The 20,021-nt window shown below is 32.2% G+C and overlaps 3 protein-coding genes across 5 annotated transcripts; 1 reads left to right on the top strand and 2 right to left on the bottom strand.

Moving 5' to 3' along the window:
- Positions 1 to 51: 51 nt before the first annotated feature.
- On the top strand, positions 52 to 686 carry mRpL54 (mitochondrial ribosomal protein L54). Its single transcript, XM_070645768.1, has 3 exons — positions 52 to 187; positions 249 to 391; positions 454 to 686. Exons 1-3 carry the CDS (start codon positions 94 to 96, stop codon positions 613 to 615), a joined length of 399 nt encoding a protein of 132 aa, XP_070501869.1. The 5' UTR covers positions 52 to 93; the 3' UTR covers positions 616 to 686.
- On the bottom strand, positions 663 to 3,292 carry MFS16 (major facilitator superfamily transporter 16). Of its 2 annotated transcripts, XM_070645766.1 has the most exons (5): positions 2,840 to 3,292; positions 1,986 to 2,760; positions 1,838 to 1,882; positions 1,504 to 1,696; positions 663 to 1,408 (listed from the first exon to the last, which is right to left on the bottom strand). In XM_070645766.1, the coding sequence occupies exons 1-5, from the start codon at positions 2,956 to 2,958 to the stop codon at positions 891 to 893; spliced, it is 1,650 nt and encodes a 549-aa protein (XP_070501867.1). In that variant the 5' UTR covers positions 2,959 to 3,292; the 3' UTR covers positions 663 to 890. The 2 variants fall into 2 exon arrangements, with proteins under 2 accessions (XP_070501867.1, XP_070501868.1); XM_070645767.1 differs by lacking the exon at positions 1,838 to 1,882.
- Positions 3,293 to 6,269: 2,977 nt separating this feature from the next.
- Positions 6,270 to 18,743, bottom strand: Sik3 (Salt-inducible kinase 3). Of its 2 annotated transcripts, XM_070645269.1 has the most exons (8): positions 18,222 to 18,743; positions 18,088 to 18,143; positions 11,386 to 12,311; positions 10,837 to 11,288; positions 10,380 to 10,778; positions 10,002 to 10,178; positions 9,491 to 9,652; positions 6,270 to 9,367 (listed from the first exon to the last, which is right to left on the bottom strand). In XM_070645269.1, the coding sequence occupies exons 1-8, from the start codon at positions 18,298 to 18,300 to the stop codon at positions 7,761 to 7,763; spliced, it is 3,858 nt and encodes a 1,285-aa protein (XP_070501370.1). In that variant the 5' UTR covers positions 18,301 to 18,743; the 3' UTR covers positions 6,270 to 7,760. The 2 variants fall into 2 exon arrangements, with proteins under 2 accessions (XP_070501370.1, XP_070501371.1); XM_070645270.1 differs by lacking the exon at positions 10,002 to 10,178.
- Between the last annotated feature and the right edge of the window lie 1,278 nt (positions 18,744 to 20,021).

A 20,021-nucleotide genomic window follows, 5' to 3' on the forward strand; every position in this document is an offset into this window, starting at 1 on the left:
TCAATAGATTGTATGTTCCCTTCATACTCCAAACACACAGTCCTACGCCATACAAATTCAGATATACACAATAAAATCGTGGAAAATATAAAAATGATTTTAAAATTGTTTAATTCCAGAAGTAATCTGCCAATCAGATTTCTAATTAGTCAGCGCAATTATGCAAAGGCACCTGCAGCTGGTGGTGGTAAGTGACATGTGATTCATAGCTAAATAAACAGAGTATTAATGTTTTTAAAATATTACAGCTAAAGGTTTGGGTAAAAAACTTGGTGGTAAAATCGGTGGAGCTGCTGTTGAGAAGAAAGTTATGCCAGTTGTAACAGATCCTCATAGATTAGTTAATTATTGTTGTGGAAGTAATTATTTTGTAGAAGGAGAAGATGTTAAAGTGAGTTTTTCATTTATATCCCTTCCATAACAAATTTAAGCTTAATTAAAATATCTTGACAGATTAAACCAGATAATGAATATCCAGATTGGTTGTGGACATTACACACCGGCAAACCAAAAACCCTCGAGGAATTAGATCCAAATACAAAACAGTATTGGAGGAAGTTACGAAGTGATGGACTTAAGCGTAATCTTCTGATGCTAAAACTTAAGAAATTTTAATTCATTGTGCAGACCAGATATTAGCTAATAAAGTAACAGATAGGACATTTATAATGTATCATACATAAAAATTTTGTAATTTTATTAAATTTGGTTTTAAATTTTGATTCCTTAAAACAACGATCTTGACAGAAATATGTATCGCAACAGCCACATTCGGTTATTTAAAATATGCATGTCTATGATTTTCATACAAAAAGTAATTAATTGAGATTTATAATTACGTAAATTATAAGTTAAGTTATGTTTGTAAAATATCCTTCAATTTCATCATATCATTCTATCCTTATATTCCCTCTCCTACGGCATTTTTTCAGTTCTTTACCAACTAATCTAAATAGTAGAACCATAGCTAAAATGTTTGATGTGATAAGCATGTAGAAAACATTTTGCCAGCCTCCAGCTTGTACTAAACCTGCAATTAATGGACCAACAGCAGCGCCGATAGAACCTGTTCCATCAATAATACTTGTCACAGTAGCCAGCGCTTTTGAATTTCCTTGTAATGATTTGTGCTGTCCCAATTCAGCTGATACTGAAGTTGTAATCAAAGCATATGGGCCATTTACGAATAGTCCAACGACAAATAGCAGTCCAACATTGGCAATCCATGCCAAATTTCCATAAGTCTCATAAATGAATAAAAGTGGTGCAGACACGAATAACATGCTAACGCATGTTGATGCAGGCATTGATGATACATCTGATACCACTCCTGCTAAAATTGCTCCTACGATTCCTCCAATATCAAAGACCATTGAAAGTTCTGCACTGTGTTCAGGTGAAAGCGGAGCTACAAGAGAGAATATTGTTAGTATTTGTGCTTTAAAACCTTACAAATGTTTGAAATATATTTGCAATTGTAAGGTTCTAACGAATATCACTTACTGGTATTTTTAATGTACAATGGCAGCCAGAAAAGGAATGTGTAGTTGACTAATTTGGAAAAGAATAAGCATAGAGAAAACTCCATAACTCCAGGAATTTTCACTGCTTCGGTAAAGCTAATCGGTGATTCATCATGATGTGCATTTGTGTGATGTCCGCTTAATATTGGAGTTCTTTCATTGTATCGGGTTTCCTGTAAGAACAAATCGTGATATGCTTATAAGTTTTAATCAACAAGTTGACAAGCTCAATGTACTTGTCATCACGACCTAATTTTTTCGTGCATAAATGTCTAGGTACTTTAAGTTAGTAAAAATTTTGAGTCTAAACTTACTGAATTCACACTTCCACGCAAAGACCTTAATGAAGGATTGCTTTCCTAATAATTTAATATAATTATTTTGATTTTAATGATTAAATTTTGAAGTCAAAAGAAACGCAGCATGCACAAAAAAGCATAACAATAAATAAATCTAGCTTACATGATCGCCACTTTCTGAGCGTACAAGGACATCCGATGCCACGTCTTCGTCTTCAATGTCAGAGTCATCAATTCGTCTATATGTTGTTTCAGGGTTAGCAGAAGTAACTTCATGTTGCATACCAACAAGCTCGGGAGAATCAATGAGGAACATAAAGTTAATGAATCCCATGATACCCATAATAAATCCAGGAACAATAAATGACATGCTCCAATCCGTATCTACATAATGTGCTGCAATGTATGTTCCTAACATATTTCCAATTGATGTGTGCGAATTCCAGATGCCAAAAATTAATCCTCGCTTAGATTTTCCACACCAACGACTAACTATTGTAACTACACCTGGCCATCCAGTGGTTTGAAAGATACCGGCAAGTCCTTGTAAAATCATAAAATATGTCAATGAATGGACATCTTTCACTTTTGCATATCCAAATGCATAACAAAAGAATCCAGAAAATAACATTCCAAGTGATAAGAAGTATCTTAATGATACACGTTCAGCTATAATTCCAGAAAAGAACATTGCAACCGCATAGCAAATAAGAAAGCTTGAATCCATAAATCCAAGTAAGGCATTGGCATCAGGTCCATCGAAGGGGGGATAATTACAGGAATTATCATCAATTCCAAAATGTATCGTCTCAGTTACTGATCCTTGCGGATCTGAGCAGTTTCTATGTAATACTGACTTAACTACAGCAAGAGGCTTTCTTGTCATATGATAGCATACATAGCTCAAATATGTAAGCATTAACACAGACAGCTTGAATCTATAAGAATGGAAAGAATATAATTGGTGATGAGTCATATAGTTAACACAATGACGATAAAAATCATGATGGTACTTACAGTAAAAATCTATTAAAATGTATTGAAGGACATAGTCTGGATGTAACATTTGTGAGACATGTTATTCCGAACGGTGGACTATTGATGCTCATTTTCCGTTTGCGAATTAATATTGGCATTAAACTTAAACCCTTAAATTACAGATAAACAGCCGACTTCTGTTTATTCTCTGATAATGTAACGAAAAATTTACTGTTGACGTATGACAATTTTTTTTTATTTAAAATTGAATAACAAAGAAGGAAGAAATAATTTTAATATTTAAACTAGCTTGTTTCTACACTGTATATATCACTCAAACGGCGAAATGAGATCCATGTTTGCCTTTAGCCCTTATCTCACTGGTTTATTATTTTGCAATGCCTACTAATCCCAATTTAATTCTTTGTTACAAAATTTTCGATACAATATTGACGATAACACATATTTTGCAAACTATTCTGTTCTAACTGTTCGCTGTCTGACTGACAATTCTATATGTGTGCTATGTTGAAGATGCGCTGTTGAATGAAACTTTATCTGCTTACATTACTGAAACTTTTGGTTTGAAAATTTTAAAACCGTTAAAATGATGTGTAAAGTTTTTGATGTTGTGTAAATTCAAATTTTTAAATCCTAACGGAAATTTTAACATTCTGGAAAGAAAATTTGGTGAAAAATGCAATTCTGACTTTTCTCAATTGTTTTTTTTTTCTTTATTTTTTATTTTTTCATCATAGTTTTTTCAAATCACAGTCTTTATGTGTTTTACAAAGAAAATCTTGAAGATTTTGTTTGAAAATTTACTTTTTAAACTTAATCTGACAAGTTTTTGATTTTTCATGTATTTTCATCCTTTCTGAATTTTTCTTTATATTCTCATTCTTATTAACTTGTATGTTGCAAAAGAAATGTGTAACTTATGCACAGAATAAATTGTGTTCTTTCCATTAATTGATTAATTAGCTTTTTTTGTTAATTCTATATGTTTTTTTTTTTTCATTTTTCATTAACTATTTATGTGTCAGTTTGAAGAGATTTATTCTTTATTAATGTTTAGTTATAAACTTGATAATGTGGACTTTCCAAGAAATTGGCAAAAATGTTTTTATGGGTCATGTATTTCCATCAGAAAGCTTTCAAACCAAGAAAGGATTAAATTTCGATAAGTTTAAGAGGAAGTTTCTTATCAATATTCCCTAAAATATTATCTTCTTTGCAATTTGTGCACATTCAGAATTTTCTGCGCATTTTCCCAAAATGGGAAATCGGGTTAGTGTGTGAAAAGATCCAATGATCCAAAATCCTTCAAAAAATTATTTCAAATATTTTATGACCGTTAATTTTTTAAAAAATAATTATAATTTTGAGTGTTTATTTACATGTTCTGTGCAGGGAAAATGCGCTTCCATCAGCCACAAGTGACCATTGTCTATGCTAGTTTTAGTTTTTTTGATCTCACCGAGAAGTAAATTTTTTATATTTTTTGAATTTTTTTCTCATTTTTTAACATGTAGTGAATTGAATTAAGATCATCGTCAGCTATCGTTATCATTTTCACCATAATTATATATGTTACTTTTTGGAATGTTACACACGTAAAAATTTCCTTCCATTCTTATTAAATGTTTTGCATTGATTTACACATTAAAATCTTCATGAAATTTTCTTATCTTTTAAATATGAAATGAATCCAGATCCAGGCACTGTCGTAGTAATCGTGATTGCTATGATAGTGTCTGACCCTGGATGAATTTATTTCTGTTCGAAAAACATCGTTCATAAAAATGTCTATCTACATGCAAAGAAAAATATTTATCATAATTTTGTGAACTTCACTTACTAATTAGGTATATCTTTGCATCAGCTAATAATAGTTGTCAGCTGTATTCATTATAAATTACAGATCTAAACAAATCGAAATTATGGTTTTCCTTTTTTCTGCCTTTTTCTTTAGCTAAGTAAATTAATATATTGACGTTTAAGTGGAATGTAGTATTCTCTTGAACATAAAAGAACTAAAGTTTCAAATGGAAATTCAAAGATAACACAAAAGCTTTTAATGCATCATTCTTAAAACAATAGGGACTCTGAGCTTATCAATCTCTGCCAGCAGTCGGGCGAACGAAGCGAAGCGAAGTGGAGTCCGACACTATTGTGACCTAATAACAGTCGGGCGAACGAAGCGAAGCGAAGTGGAGTCCGACACTACTGTGACCTAATAACAGTCGGGCGAACGAAGCGAAGCGAAGTGGAGTCCGACACTATGTGACCTAATAACAGTACGAACGAAGCGAAGCGAAGTGGAGTCCGACACTTGTGATCTATACACAGTCGGGAAAACGAAGCGAAGCGAAGTGGAGTCCGACACTACTGTGACCTAATAACAGTCGGGCGAACGAAGCGAAGCGAAGTGGAGTCCGACACTATTGTGACCCAATAACAGTCGGACTTAGTTGAGCGAAGCTCCCAAATTTTGCGACCTGAACGGAGCGAAGCGAGTGAAGGCGTGAAAATTTTCCAACAAGTAAGGAAACTACATGTATCATCTAATAATAGTTCGAGCGAAGCTCGAACATAAGTAGTTCGAACGAAGTTCGGACTTGTGAGCGAAGCTCACAAATTTTTGCGACCTGAACGGAGCGAAGCGAGTGAAGGCGTGAAAATTTTCCAACACATAAGAAAACTCTATGCATCATCGTTAGTAAAAATAGTTCGAGCGAAGCTCGAACATAAGTAGTTCGAACGAAGTTCGGACTTGGTTGAGCGAAGCTCACAAATTTTTGCGACCTGAACGGAGCGAAGCGAGTGAAGGCGTGAAAATTTAAGAAAACTCTATGCATCATCGTTAGTAAAAAAATAGTTCGAGCGAAGCTCGAACATAAGTAGTTCGATCGAAGTTCGGACCTGGTTGAGCGAAAGCGAGTAAAGGCGTGAAAATTTTCCAACACGCTCGAAAACTGAACATTTCTGTTGATTGCAGAAAAATAGTTTAATAAAAATTTTCCTTGGATTAACAAGACTAAAAAGTAGTTAATAAAAAAAACGTTAAAAAAAACTTTTTAAAAAACACGCTTTTAAAAAAGACTAAAAAAATGTCCTAAAAAGTAGTAAATAAAAAAAAACGTTAAAAAAAACTTTTTAAAAAACACGCTTTTAAAAAAGACTAAAAAAATGTGCTAAAAAGTAGTAAATAAAAAAAAACGTTAAAAAAAAAAACACGCTTTTAAAAAAAGACTAAAAAACTTAAAAAAATTGTTCTAAAAAGGAGTAAATAAAAAAAAAAATCACGCTTCTTAAATAAAACATAAAAAATATTGAAAAAAAATTTAAATTAAGAAAAGTAGCTAAAATATTTTTCCAAAATATCCTGTGTAGTACAAGAACACTATGACTTAAAAGCGTGGGGCGTTCGAAAGAAGAAGTTAGTTTTAAATGCATAGTAATTTAGCCCCACGCTTTTAAGTCATAGTGTTCTTGTACTACACAGGATATTTTGGAAAAATATTTTAGCTACTTTTCTTAATTTAAATTTTTTTTCAATATTTTTTATGTTTTATTTAAGAAGCGTGATTTTTTTTTTTATTTACTCCTTTTTAGAACAATTTTTTTAAGTTTTTTAGTCTTTTTTTAAAAGCGTGTTTTTTAAAAAGCTTTTTTTTTGAGTGTTTATTTACATGTTCTGTGCAGGGAAAATGCGCTTCCATCAGCCACAAGTGACCATTGTCTATGCTAGTTTTAGTTTTTTTGATCTCACCGAGAAGTAAATTTTTTATATTTTTTGAATTTTTTTCTCATTTTTTAACATGTAGTGAATTGAATTAAGATCATCGTCAGCTATCGTTATCATTTTCACCATAATTATATATTTTTTGGAATGTTACACACGTAAAAATTTCCTTCCATTCTTATTAAATGTTTTGCATTGATTTACACATTAAAATCTTCATGAAATTTTCTTATCTTTTAAATATGAAATGAATCAAGGATCAGACACTATCACAGTAATCGTGATTGCTACGACAATGTCTGACCCTGGATGAATTTATTTCTGTTCGAAAAACATCGTTCATAAAAATGTCTATCTACATGCAAAGAAAAATATTTATCATAATTTTGTGAACTTCACTTACTAATTAGGTATATCTTTGCATCAGCAGTTGTCAGCTGTATTCATTATAAATTACAGATCTAAACAAATCGAAATTATGGTTTTCCTTTTTTCTGCCTTTTTCTTTAGCTAAGTAAATTAATATATTGACGTTTAAGTGGAATGTAGTATTCTCTTGAACATAAAAGAACTAAAGTTTCAAATGGAAATTCAAAGATAACACAAAAGCTTTTAATGCATCATTCTTAAAACAATAGGGACTCTGAGCTTATCAATCTCTGCCAGCTGGTATATATACATTGAATCCAATTCTTACTACTATCAATGGCAGTACCAATCCTGCTTTCATTTTATCACTTCAAGCTATATTTCCTTATATCAATCTTTTCAAACAGTAGTGCCTCTTTTTTTTGTACAACTCAGACATGCCAACTAATCTTCAGATACATATCCCAAATAGCCATGCAGGGCTTCTCAAACTTTGCTTGACATTCATTATTTCCAACAATTCGTTATCTCATTTCTATGGACTTGGAATTAGACACAACTTCCATTATGTGGACCTGCTCCTTAAAGTTTAAGAACGCCTGCTGTATCGAGCCTTTTAAGAAACAATGCATTGCGTCATCCGTCTCAAGGTCAACGGTAACTTTCATATGGTTTCATGTATTAGTTCTATAGGAAAAAGTTGCAACAATTAAACATGGCAATATTATTATTTCTTGGGTCATATCTGTATCCATTAATTGTAGTAATTTCTGTAACCTGAAGAATTTCTAAAAACAAAAAGTAATGAAAGTAATTTTGATAATAAATTGCAATTCAAAGAATTTAAACTGTTAGTTGTGTTAGCAATTGCTGGCAAAGTTTTCCATATTCTGTCGAGTCACCCGAAATTCGACGTAGCTTGATAATTCCTTTACTTGCATTATGATTATCCGTGGAAGAAGTTCCAGCCTTCTCGTTATTATGTTGACGCTCACAAACCTTCAATTCAATTTGTAATCCACTCGAATATTCTAAACTCATATTTGTTGCATCGTCGGTATTATTGAAGAAATGCTGATTACTTCCATCACATTCATTACGATTCTGATTTATTCGATTTGGTGGAATTTTACTATTTATAATTTGTTGCCTCACAATTTCCATGATACTTGGTACATCTAAATTTCTACATTCATTTGGCAATGGAAGTTCGTAATATTCATCCGATGATGCACGGCTCTCACTCAATGAATCTGGTGATAATCGTTCTTCTTCGGTGCTTTTAAATCCACTGGAATGTGATACTTCTTGTGCTGGAGATTGATTGGAATCGTTACTAAGTGAATCGTCACTAAAACCTAATGATTTATCGCTACCACGTCTTGCATATTGTTCTGCTGTAGCTGCATCCATTTTAACACATATTGGAACTGAATTTGTTGCTGTTGCCTGCTGATGCTTATTATATTCATTTTCTAAACTAGCTTTACGACCAACACCACGTGTTATAGATGGCATATCATCGGATGGTTCCTTTATAAGAAATTCATGAAACATTGAGATTCCTTTAATGCCTGTACTTGCACCTGGAGTTGTAACCGTACTTGCTGTACGACGTGATGTATCATTGCTATTATTAGTATCTAACGAGTCATCAGAATCACGACTCGAGTCTGACAGTGCAACAAGTGTTATTTCACTACCTTGGACGTCTGTCAAACAAATTTGCGGATGGTGATGTTGAGCACTTAAATCACACGGGGACATTTGTTGGTATGAATGTGGTAAATGCTCTTCTTGTATAATACATAAATTATTACTTGGTGATGTTGGTGGCGTTGGTTGCATCATACGCTGTTGTTGTTGCTGAATTTGTGGTGATGTACCTGTTGATGTTAGATTAAGTGGTCTCATTTCGTAGAAAGCTTGTGGCCATTGTGTCGCTTCTGTTTCGCATAGAGTCGTTTCCATTGTGAGATCTAACGGCTCATTTGCAGGAGAATTAGTTGTTAATCCACTTATGCCACGAGTAATCTGATGCATTGGTGATGTATTTAAGCTGGAGGAATGATGATGATGATGATTTAGTGGCACATCATTGGTTCGCATGTTGCCTGTATAATTCAAATTAATGCCATGAAAATGATGCATATTTGTCATATGATCCATAGTAGGTGCTTGATAATTGATATTATTTAAGGGTGATGCACTTTGACTAAAGTTTTGTTGTTGTTGTATTATAGTACTTGAATGAGCAACGATTCCCAAATGTTGTGCTACTTCAAGAGGAACTTTACGTGTTGATATTATGATTTGAGCTAAATCGACATGTAAGCGATTCTCAAACACCAATCTTTCTAGACCTGGTATAATTGTGCTCATCATGTCAGGTGGCACATCAATTTCGTTATCGACTTTCTCCACAAACAGCTTTGTGTGCATTGGTGAACCTACAAAGAAAATAGTAAACAGTGAGTCTATTGCCATAAAATTATTGAAAAAGATTAGGAATCATGCGACCGTTCGATGGACAGTAGCATTGAGAAATGATTGGTAATGAGCCTTGACCTTACCTGGTAATGAGACAGAATTTTCCTGTGGTGGATTTGGTGTTACAAGATAATTGTTTCTTTGCTGAGCAAGTCCCTTTTGTAATTGTTGGCATTCTTGAAAAGGCCCTTGAATTTGAGGATTCCTCGATCCTTCTGATGCACGTCTAACCGGCGAGTATCGACCTAAATATCAGCAAATTAAAATCATTATTAATAATTCAATCGAATTAAAATGATAAAAAATCCATTATACATTCATTTATTCATTTATTTTAATGATTAATGAAACATAAAGAAAGAAAGAAAAAATGCAACAAAAACAGAATTAAACATTTAAAACATACAAAAACAGAAATGGCACAAGGAGGAAAATGTTAGTCAGTTTCAGTTACAAACCTTAGCAAATCTTTAATAAATTTCACATCATTAGCAAATCCACAAAAAGATGAATCGTTTGTTAGTATGTCTTATAAATATAAATGTATATATCCTTTATATCCCTCTCTTTTGTGCAACACACAGAATAACTTACCCATAACTTCTTGCACCGTTGGTAATTTACATGCCCTTCCGTAACGTCTTTGTTGAGATATCACATATGAGTTTGATGGGGGACTTCCCGAAACATGATTTGCATTTACCAGCGATGGTGGCAAATAATTTCGATTCATACGAGCTTCTACTTCGCGTATTAAATCAGGACTGATAACTTTTTTTTTCAAAAACATTTTTTCAAATTTCAACGGAAAAAAAAATATTTTTTTTTGCAAAAAATAAAGAAAAATTTACAACATCAAAAAATAATAAAATTAAAATCAATAAGAATCAATCTTTTTTTTTAAAAAAAAGAAGCAGCATGCAGAAAATTATACAAAATTAAATAAAGCACTTAATAAGCATAGTCTCATACCTGGTGGTCGTTCCATAACAGTCAATAGACCCGTTCTTCTCGTTCGTCCACTTGTAGATGCTCCACTTTGGCCACTTATTCCTGGTGATGGAATTGGTGAATGTCCTATTTGTTGATCAGTAGTTGGTTGTCCTGATGGATTTTTAGATAAGTCATCTGTACAACCTACAGTGTGTCGCTTGGAGCATCCACGGCCGTGCATATATCGTTGAATTTCATCATTTGAATCTTCACTACTTTCCATATTTGCATCTGTTGTTTTTAATTGACATGAAGTTGCTGATTGCTCTGCAATCATTTGCTCATCATTAACAAGTTGTGATGGATTTGTCATTGATGATGGATAGAAAATGTGTAGATTAGCACCACCATCTGATGCACGTCGTCCAAAACCTCCAGCTAAAAAATAAAGTTTGTGGGTTAAAAAGTCAAGGTAAACATAAAGGATTGGACTTACTGGCACCCATCACCATAGGCGGTTTTAATAAATGCGGATCCTTAATAGTGAATGTATTAAGTGGCTGATTTTGCAACATCGGCAAATTGAGAGGAATTTGATTTGGTCCCATTGCCATAACAGTTCCATCAAATTTAAAGTTAACCATATTTACAGGATTACCAAGAGCTTGCTCATGTGCAACATCACCTGGACCAACTGTATGTCGTCGAATTGTGCCATTTGTGGCAACAGATAAATGCATTGGCGTGTCAGTAGGTGTTGGTGGCTGATGTATAGCATTTGGATCAACATCAATATCGACTGTAAATTTCTCAAAATCAGTATCAACTGGTTGAATTCCAAATTGTGACGTAATAGTACTCGTTAATGGACTAAGACGATCGATTGTCTCCTGTTTAACAGTTTCTGATCGATCAACAACACCTGTGGTAATGCTTGTTTTGCGGGATCTTCCGAAAAAAATAGAATGAATAAAAAAAACAAATTTGAATGACATTTGAATTTAAATTTTTTGAGAAATACTAAAAAGTTGAGAGAATTTCTTACCTTGAATAAGCTAAATGCTGAAGACGCTTTTGCTCCTTGCGCTTCTCTTCAAGTTTATCACACAATAAATGGTAAATTGCATAAATATGATCATAACGTGATTCGTGCACAGATTGTGCAATCAAATCAGCCGTGAGGCCAGGAATTTGTAGCATATGATTGATGACAATCGTATCCAAATTTTTTGTGTCCATTTGCGTTGTCAATGTATCATTCAATTCCGTTAAATTGATAAGATTATAGCGTGTGAGCCACCTGTGTTTGGCAATTTGTTTTAAGCTGTATCGTCTTTCTGGCTCAACGACTAACATATGACGAATTAGATGTTCACATTCTTGTGACATGAAAAATGGTATTCGAAATTTTCCACTTATCACAACACTCCGTAGGTCATGTAAAGTTGCTCCATCAAATGGCAATGCCCCACATACGAGGACGTATAGAACAACTCCAAGTGACCAAATATCGGCACGTGGACCATCATATTCGAGTCCCTGAAATACCTCTGGTGCTGCATATGGCGGTGATCCACAAAAAGTCGTCAGATACATGCCTTCAGTAAACATATTACTAAAGCCAAAATCCACAATCTTCACATTCATGTTATTATCCAGCAGCACATTTTCTGCCTTCAAATCACGATGAACAACACCATTTCGATGGCAATAATCAACAGCCGAGACAATTTGTGAGAAAACTCTTGCCGCTTCTTCTTCTTTCATTCGTCCATGCGTCACTAAATGATCAAATATTTCACCACCACCCGCATGCTCCGTCACGAGATAAATGGAATTTTTTGATTCCATCACTTCATATAGTCGCGTGATATGCGGATGATGAAGTAATTTTAAGATGGAAATTTCGCGAAATGTCTTTGCCAAGTTATCATCATCGAGACATGTTTTATCGATGATTTTTATGGCCACCTGAAGGAGAGTCAGTAAGAATCAAATATGAGAATGAGATTTTATTTATTTTTTTTTTTCTTAAGCATAACAACAATAACAACTGAATGACGGACAAGAATGAAAAAAAAAAATAATAATATTTGTACGAGATAAGAAGAATTCTATCCATTGGAAATTATGTGTGTGTGTAAACAGGTTTTCAGGTCTTCATTCGTGATGGAAAAAAGAAAAAAAAATCTATAAGTGACAATTTTTGCAAAGCACGTGCTTCATCGAATGAAAAGAGAAAGAGAGTGAGAGAGAGAGTGAGGACGAGGGTGTGCGAAAAAGAGAAACAAAATTCAATAACATTGACCAGTAATTAGCGCCGATTAACAAATACGGCATTTGTATGTGTTTATATGGATGTCTATGGTCGGTAAAAATTCTCCCTTTTTTGCATACATGCCTACATTTGTATTCTCGATGATATCGTGTCTTGAATTTTAATGAATTGTATATAGAGAAATTATATCAAAAAGAAAAATGAAATGACATTTTCAATTTTATCGATTTTTTTTGTCTGCGGACTCGCGCGCGCCTTGATATCGAAAAAGAACTTTTCTTTTCGTTCAGTCTCTTTCCTTTATTTTTTTTTTTTCAATTTCTGTTCATCATTTTTCATCATTTTATTATTTGTTTTGTTGTGTGTTAAGCTGCTACTCGCTTGCTTGCTGGAGATGTTAAGAATGGATAAATGACAGAGTGGATGAATTTTGATAAATAATATGCAATTGTTGAAGAGAATCATAATGAAATTATGTGTATATATATTATCGACCCGGCATTCGTGTAAATGTAAGTGTGTGAGTGGATGTAAATCTATATGAGAAAGGGCATGCATATCATTTTCTGACATACTTTCATTCAAAAAAATAATAAAAAAGGTACACGAAATACGAAAAATAAATAAAATAAATTTCCGACCCATCATCAAAGCCATAGTTTTTATTTCCATTATAATGAAATACCAGAAACATGAATTGTTCAATGTCAAACGTGTTGTTGGAAAGCTTTACATAATTGAAAGCGGGTAGCTTTGAAAAATGCATAAAAACAATGACTTTATGTAGATTACATTACTAATTGCTGTACTATTGAAGGCCATAAAACTCACATTACCAATTCTTTTACTATATATTATCATTCGGTCATTGTCATCAGACTATCTGACCGCAATCGGTTTCAACCCGAAAAATATTGTTCAATTCGGTTAAAACAGCCTTTAATGTACGTTGTGTATATATATTTCATTCCTTATCGCTTATCATATTATGAACAGAAAAAATGTGTAAGAAACCAAAAAAAAACATTACTTTCTGTACTCTACTTCTTGAAGTACTTGAAAGATTTTATATGAATTCCAATTCTTTTTTCTACTAGCTTGTTCAGTATGAAGGGTTAGAGGGGATGACGATGACGATGATGATGATGATGATGAGTGGAAGGAGGAAAAGTTTTAGTTTATTTTTCCTGTTGAATGCTTTCAACTTAAAGTTCCATGAGCACTTCCCATTGAAACTTTATGCCTTGTTATTTATTCTAGCTCTCTTTTTTTCTCTATGATAATAAAAGACCAATTTTACTATAGTGGATAATTTCTTTAAAATAACAGTTTCTATATAAATATTCACTCTTATCGGTATAATGTAAACATTTCTTATATATATTTAAGCCTAATTTAAAGTATCTATGATGTTTTCGTGGAAAAAACCCAAATTGATTAGATTGTCAAAGTCAAGTTATCTAGGTGAAGTGACTTAAATGATTCCGACTTATCATGAATGTAAAAGAATCGTAATCCCATATATTAAAGCCCTAACAAAGTTTAGAATTTCATTCGGATACAGTTCTTGGAATTATTGCCATTGAAGGTCATTTACAAATGACGTCATTGGGAGGTGGAAACATAAAATTATGAAGCACAGCTCGAATTCTAAACAAATTTTGTGTGAAGTTGAATCATCTAGATTTTTCCATACATAATTTGAGTCGACTTTGAGTTCTGTTATGAATGTTATTATATATATTTAAATCTTATGCGCTGAATGTAGATCAGTAGTTGAATAGTTTCGTGCTCTGCAGGACCCGTTGTTCTTTGTTTCAAAATGTCTAGCAGTAATTGATCAAATTACTTTGCCTTTCCTCTGAAAGGTTCAATATTAACTGGAAGTCTAGGCTCACCCAATAATCAAAGGTTACTATCTGTTATCGATTAAGTTTCAAAGGTTTAAGTTACAAGGGTTTAAGCATGAAGGTCTCATGAAAATGCTAACTCATCGCACGTCTTAAAGCTCCTAGCTTAACAACTAATGCACACTATCCAAACTTCATGATTATCCATTAAAGTGAAATTAGAGCCTGAAGATTTGTTTACTTAAAATATTTCTCTTTTGATAAGAATTGGAAATAACGATCAGTAGAGTTAAATTTTAATTAATTAAAAGTTTAATGAGATAAATTTTCATGCTAATTAATTCCTTCCTAAGTACTGAGAATTTAATAAAAAATGAGGAGAAATAAAGTTTAAATGTTAAAGGCAATGATATTAGTAATGGTTATGATAAAAAGTTTGCCATCCAATGAACAAAATATTTCAAGTATTACAGAAGTGTTGCTAATTGTCGATAATGAATGCGGAGTAGTCAGAAAAAAGAAACAATTATCATTGATATGTTTTTTCATTGCTTAAATATGTGTGTTTCTTGAAATTTGTGTGAATATTTGAGTCACTCATGTTAGTGCTACGTTAATTGCTACATCCAATATGAAAATATATCTCAACAATTATCGAGAAAATTCTGTCGGAGTTACAAAGATACAAAACCTTTTGTCACCTACTGACAGTATCGTTACGTTTATGTATATTGTTTGTCATACATTAAAAAGTACAGCTTCCAAATGGGCAAAGTTGAGAACAACACAACAAATACTTTACTTTGGGGATAATGCGGATGTTTTGTAGCTAATATTTACTTTTCCTTATACTAAGTGTTATAACGTTCATTTGTGATTTGAATAATATTTATTGTGCATAGTTGAAAACCCCTTTTTATACCAAAGCTCAGTTTGTTTTTGAACTTCGAAGAATAAACATCATTGTAAAATCATAAATCCTTGAGGAAGTAGTTTTAGTTAAACTACAATCACTACAGTACGGAATATGCGTACAATTCCTTTTTGTATATTGTAAAACTGAGATGGAACTGAGAGGAGTACAGGAGAACAGCAATATGAAATTCATATATGTGGGATTGCTTTACATTATTTTACTTTGTACTTTGCATATGCTTTTGCTTGCTTGCTTGCCTGCCTGCCTGCCTGTCTGTACATGACAATGATTGAATATTGAATATTGTGAATGGTATAATTAAGACACTGAAATGTCAAATGATATTTTGCAAAACATGAGTTTTACTTCATATTTTCTCCTTTTCTTCTTATTCCGACCCAACAAATGACATTTAATGAATGAGGGGAAATATAGAATGATATTCTGGAAAAATTGTGTTACAACTTCTATATCAGCAAAAATTATCTTATCATATTATATATAAAAATTGGTTTACTCATATCAATTGGATTTTAATTTCAAGTTCTTGTATCTCTGTTATCGATTGCTCTTTAGATGTTGTCAATGGGACACTTAAACTTTAAAGATCCTATCCTAAATGTCTTCAAGAATTATTTTTTGTTAAACTTTGAATGAAAATTTCTTGGAGATTAAGCATAAATCCATGCAAACTTTAAACATACATGAACTAGTAGAGTGTGTAGCCATGAGTAAACAGAAACACGATTCTGTCTTTTCTAGATGATATTTGTTACCAAAACAAGTTAAAGGAATAGTCCAGATTTTAACTTAGGCTCTCCTAACTTACTGAATTATGTGCTTTGGAAAAAGGTCGAAAACTTCCAGAAGCCTCTAGCAATGCCAATGACTTATGGTGGACTTTAGCTTATAAAAATTTCCCAGAGACCACAACAATCGTCAAGAATTAACATGAAAAAAAAATCATACGAGAGAACTTCGCTCGTCCGTCAATTGATTCAATTTTAAAAAGTTATGCCGTGTATTAAATGGAACTGATAAGAGCATCATCAAAGGAACGAAAAAAAAAAAAACAATAAAGTAAAAAAAGATTTTTGTGGCTGTTTTTATGACAAAACAAAAAAGAAAGAATAAGAAGTAAAGTAGGTAGCAGTCACTTTAATCTTATCAGTATCATAGAACAAATCATTCATTGATTTATGCAGTTAATCCAATTTGTAGATTAAAGCAAAAAAAATTATTTTCCCACTCGAATTTTTTTATTAAAAGGTTTGGTTTATTGCATTTCAGTATTACTTAGTCATCGTGTACCGTGACATAAAAATAGAATCCTTGTGGTTGTCATCGTCCTGTTATTTTAAAGTTGCATGCATGACTTTATGCAAATTTAAAAAACTATGGAAATTTTATTTAAAGAAAGGACATTGCGCGAGTAATGTGTAAAATTAAGGTGCCTATTTTAAGGCACGTTGACATTTTAGTGAGAACAAAAAAACAAAAAAAAAAGGAAAAGAAAATTCAATGACGATACAAGCTATAAAAGTCTTGGTCATACTATTTTACATAATAATAGCACTCTATCCTTTGGCATTATCGAAAAATCCTTTGGCCTTATGCAGAAGGAGAAAAAATTATTTTTTCCATTTTTCTTTTTACTACAGAAAGACTCCTTTGAATACCGAAACACGTTCTCACTGGCCTCGGAATTACACGCATTCACATTCAATACAATGAAATAATATTGAAATGAGACAAAAAGATATCTAATAAGCAATTATAAATGGCAGTTCTGCAGTAATTTTTAATGACTGTTCTTCATTCGTGACACAAACAAATTGTCCTATTCTATTCACTTTGACTGACTTGATCGTCATCGATTTATGGATTAATGCTTTAAATTTTATTGTTGGTAATTTATTTTGGTCACCTGACGGGTGTGCCGTAAGTTTTTTTATCACTTTTTTTTTAGTGTTCACTTCATGATAACTTTAATACACATTTGAAGGTTGATTCCGAAAACGCATTTTAGACAGTCACTTGTGAAGATTTTATTTAACTAGATTTTTTGCTTTTCTTGCTGTATTGATGAAAGCAGAATAAAGAAAACAAAGTTTTGTGTTACATGAATGAAGAGAAGAAGGAAAAAAAAAATGAATCCGGCAAAAAAAAAGTCAATGAAACATCCCACATCTTAGTAAAGTGGTCGTAAAGAAAGAGAGACACACAAAGTCATATAAGCAAAATGGGAAAAAGTTTGCCTCTTTATGCTACTTTTATGATAATGATATGACATTGATGGTTCATGCCAGTTGCAAACATGAGTTTAAAGACAAGCACAAGCAAGAGAGCGCGCAAATGAAAGTGAATTTTAACTCGAAAAAGAAGCGGGCACGCGAAATAATATCAACAATAATGTTTCTACATTCATTACGTCAATAGAAATGAAAAGAATCAATATCATACAACATCAACAACATGAAGCATACACATATTTTTTTCTCTCTTTTTTTGTGCATGCATAAAAGTGTTTTTTTTTCTATTTTGTTGTTGTTTCTCGTTTTGATTGTGGAGAAGACAAAAAATTACGAATAGGGAAATATTAAATAAGCAAAGAAAAAAAAAATTGAGATTCACAGTTTTTAGGTATAATAATAATTTTTAATAAAATATATATTTTTTTCTTCTTTTCGGGGGGCATTTTACCTTCGACTTTGTTATGGAATTTGTTGCGAGCTTGACGACCGCAAAGTTGCCTTTTCCTGCATTGACAATGCGATTGAATTTAATTAGATAATAACTCTATAATCATACGATAAACTTTATTTTCCTGCCCTTACCTATAGTCTTTTCTAATTCATAAAAACCTACACGAACTAATTTCTCGATTTTATTTTCATTATTACCCGATTTTGCCATGATTATGACTTAAACAATTAATTGAATTATTTTTTTACACACAGCTCATTACATCGCATTTGCTTGAAATATATATATTTTTTAAACTTTAATTTTCTATTCTTTAACTTTATTTTTTTTTAAACTTTATTCTTTTTAGAGCTCAAATTTTATTTTTTTTAAAAGATTTTTCAGGCTTTTCTTATCACATTCTTCTCTAGCCTTCTCACTTCCACTTTGCTTCCATCTCTTTTACTTTTTTTAATTTGCGATACAATTTATCGTTCATTTTTTCAACTTCTTAATGCATTTCATGATGTAATTTTATTGAATTTAACTAGACAATAATGTTAGGAAGAGAATTTCATAAGAATCTATTGTAAATTCTTATAAGAACACCCCGATTCCGTAAAATATTATTCACACTATAGTCCAATATAGCTTTCGAGCAGCTCTCCGTTCTTTTTTATTGTTTCGCACTTCCATACCCCCGATTTGAAATTTTTATATACGTTATGACTAAGTATGTATTGATGATTTTTGAAAATATTATCCGTTGAGTATTATATGCGCACTATCTGAGTGAAATTTCTATTCATCATAATTCGAGACCATAATGTTTACATAAATTCTCTTTATCCTTTTCCAAAACATAACATCGTCACATACACCAACTGCTCATGAATAACGCAACATGTGCAAATTCTGGCTTTTTATTAAATAAGTCTACGCACAATCAAATTCATTCATAAAGATGATGAAGATTTTTTTTTCAATTTCCTGTATGTCGCACTATAACTTCACATGCTGGGCACAAAACAAAATTTCTTTCAAATAATCCTCAAATTGTTATTGAAACGTAAAGAGATTACGCTCATTGTACTAAACTAATTTCCTGACAAATTGATTTCATTCATTGAATAGGCTTAAGAAAATACATGGAACTAAAATTTAGTTCTTTTTATGATTCTGCACAATCTTTACTGTTCAGGTATAAATGTATTCAGGAGGAGAGGAAATGCATGTCTTATAATAGACATTCTTTTTTAGAGAAACAAAAGGCGAAAAACCAAATAAAGAAGAATGAAAACCTGCAATAGTCAAAACTGATCATTTGATCCGATCGAAACTGTCTTTAGTCACCTGCTGCAAGATGTTTTCGTTTTTAATTCACTCACTTGCACGATCCTTCGATATTTCATTATGTTATCTGATAGCTGAACATTTCATGATGCTCATGTATCATGTGGATGTTTAAATCATCAAATCTGAATGTTTGTTATCTTCCTTCTTTCAGTTTTTTACTACCAAAATATATTTTATAGCTTTTAGGAATATAAAAAAGGTTGAAGCAAAACAAGAAACACAAGGCGGAGAAGTACACAACATAACGCAAAACTACATCCTTTTCCTATATCTTTTTCTCTCTTATTTCTTTAAATAACAAAGAATTGATGAAAATTGCTTCTTTGACTCCTCATATCCGCTAGAAAATGTAACCAAAGATATTTTAAGTCTTAAAAATTTCCATCTCTTGGGGTTGTGTAAAATTAGAGACTTCCAACAACGAAGTGGGAAGTTAAAATGCATCAATGAAATTTGAAACTTAACACACGACATAACGTAAGTTACTAAATTAGATAGTATGAAAAATGTTGAAAACTATGGCACGTTTTAAGAAGACTGAATGTTCTAATTGCCAATCAATTAATTCTATTTTAGGAAGACATAAATCACCAAAA

Source organism: Chironomus tepperi, unplaced genomic scaffold, assembly GCF_022539635.2.
Source record: "Chironomus tepperi strain 1889 unplaced genomic scaffold, CSIRO-AGI_Ctep_v1 contig_354, whole genome shotgun sequence".
Classification (NCBI taxonomy): Eukaryota; Metazoa; Arthropoda; class Insecta; order Diptera; family Chironomidae; genus Chironomus; species Chironomus tepperi.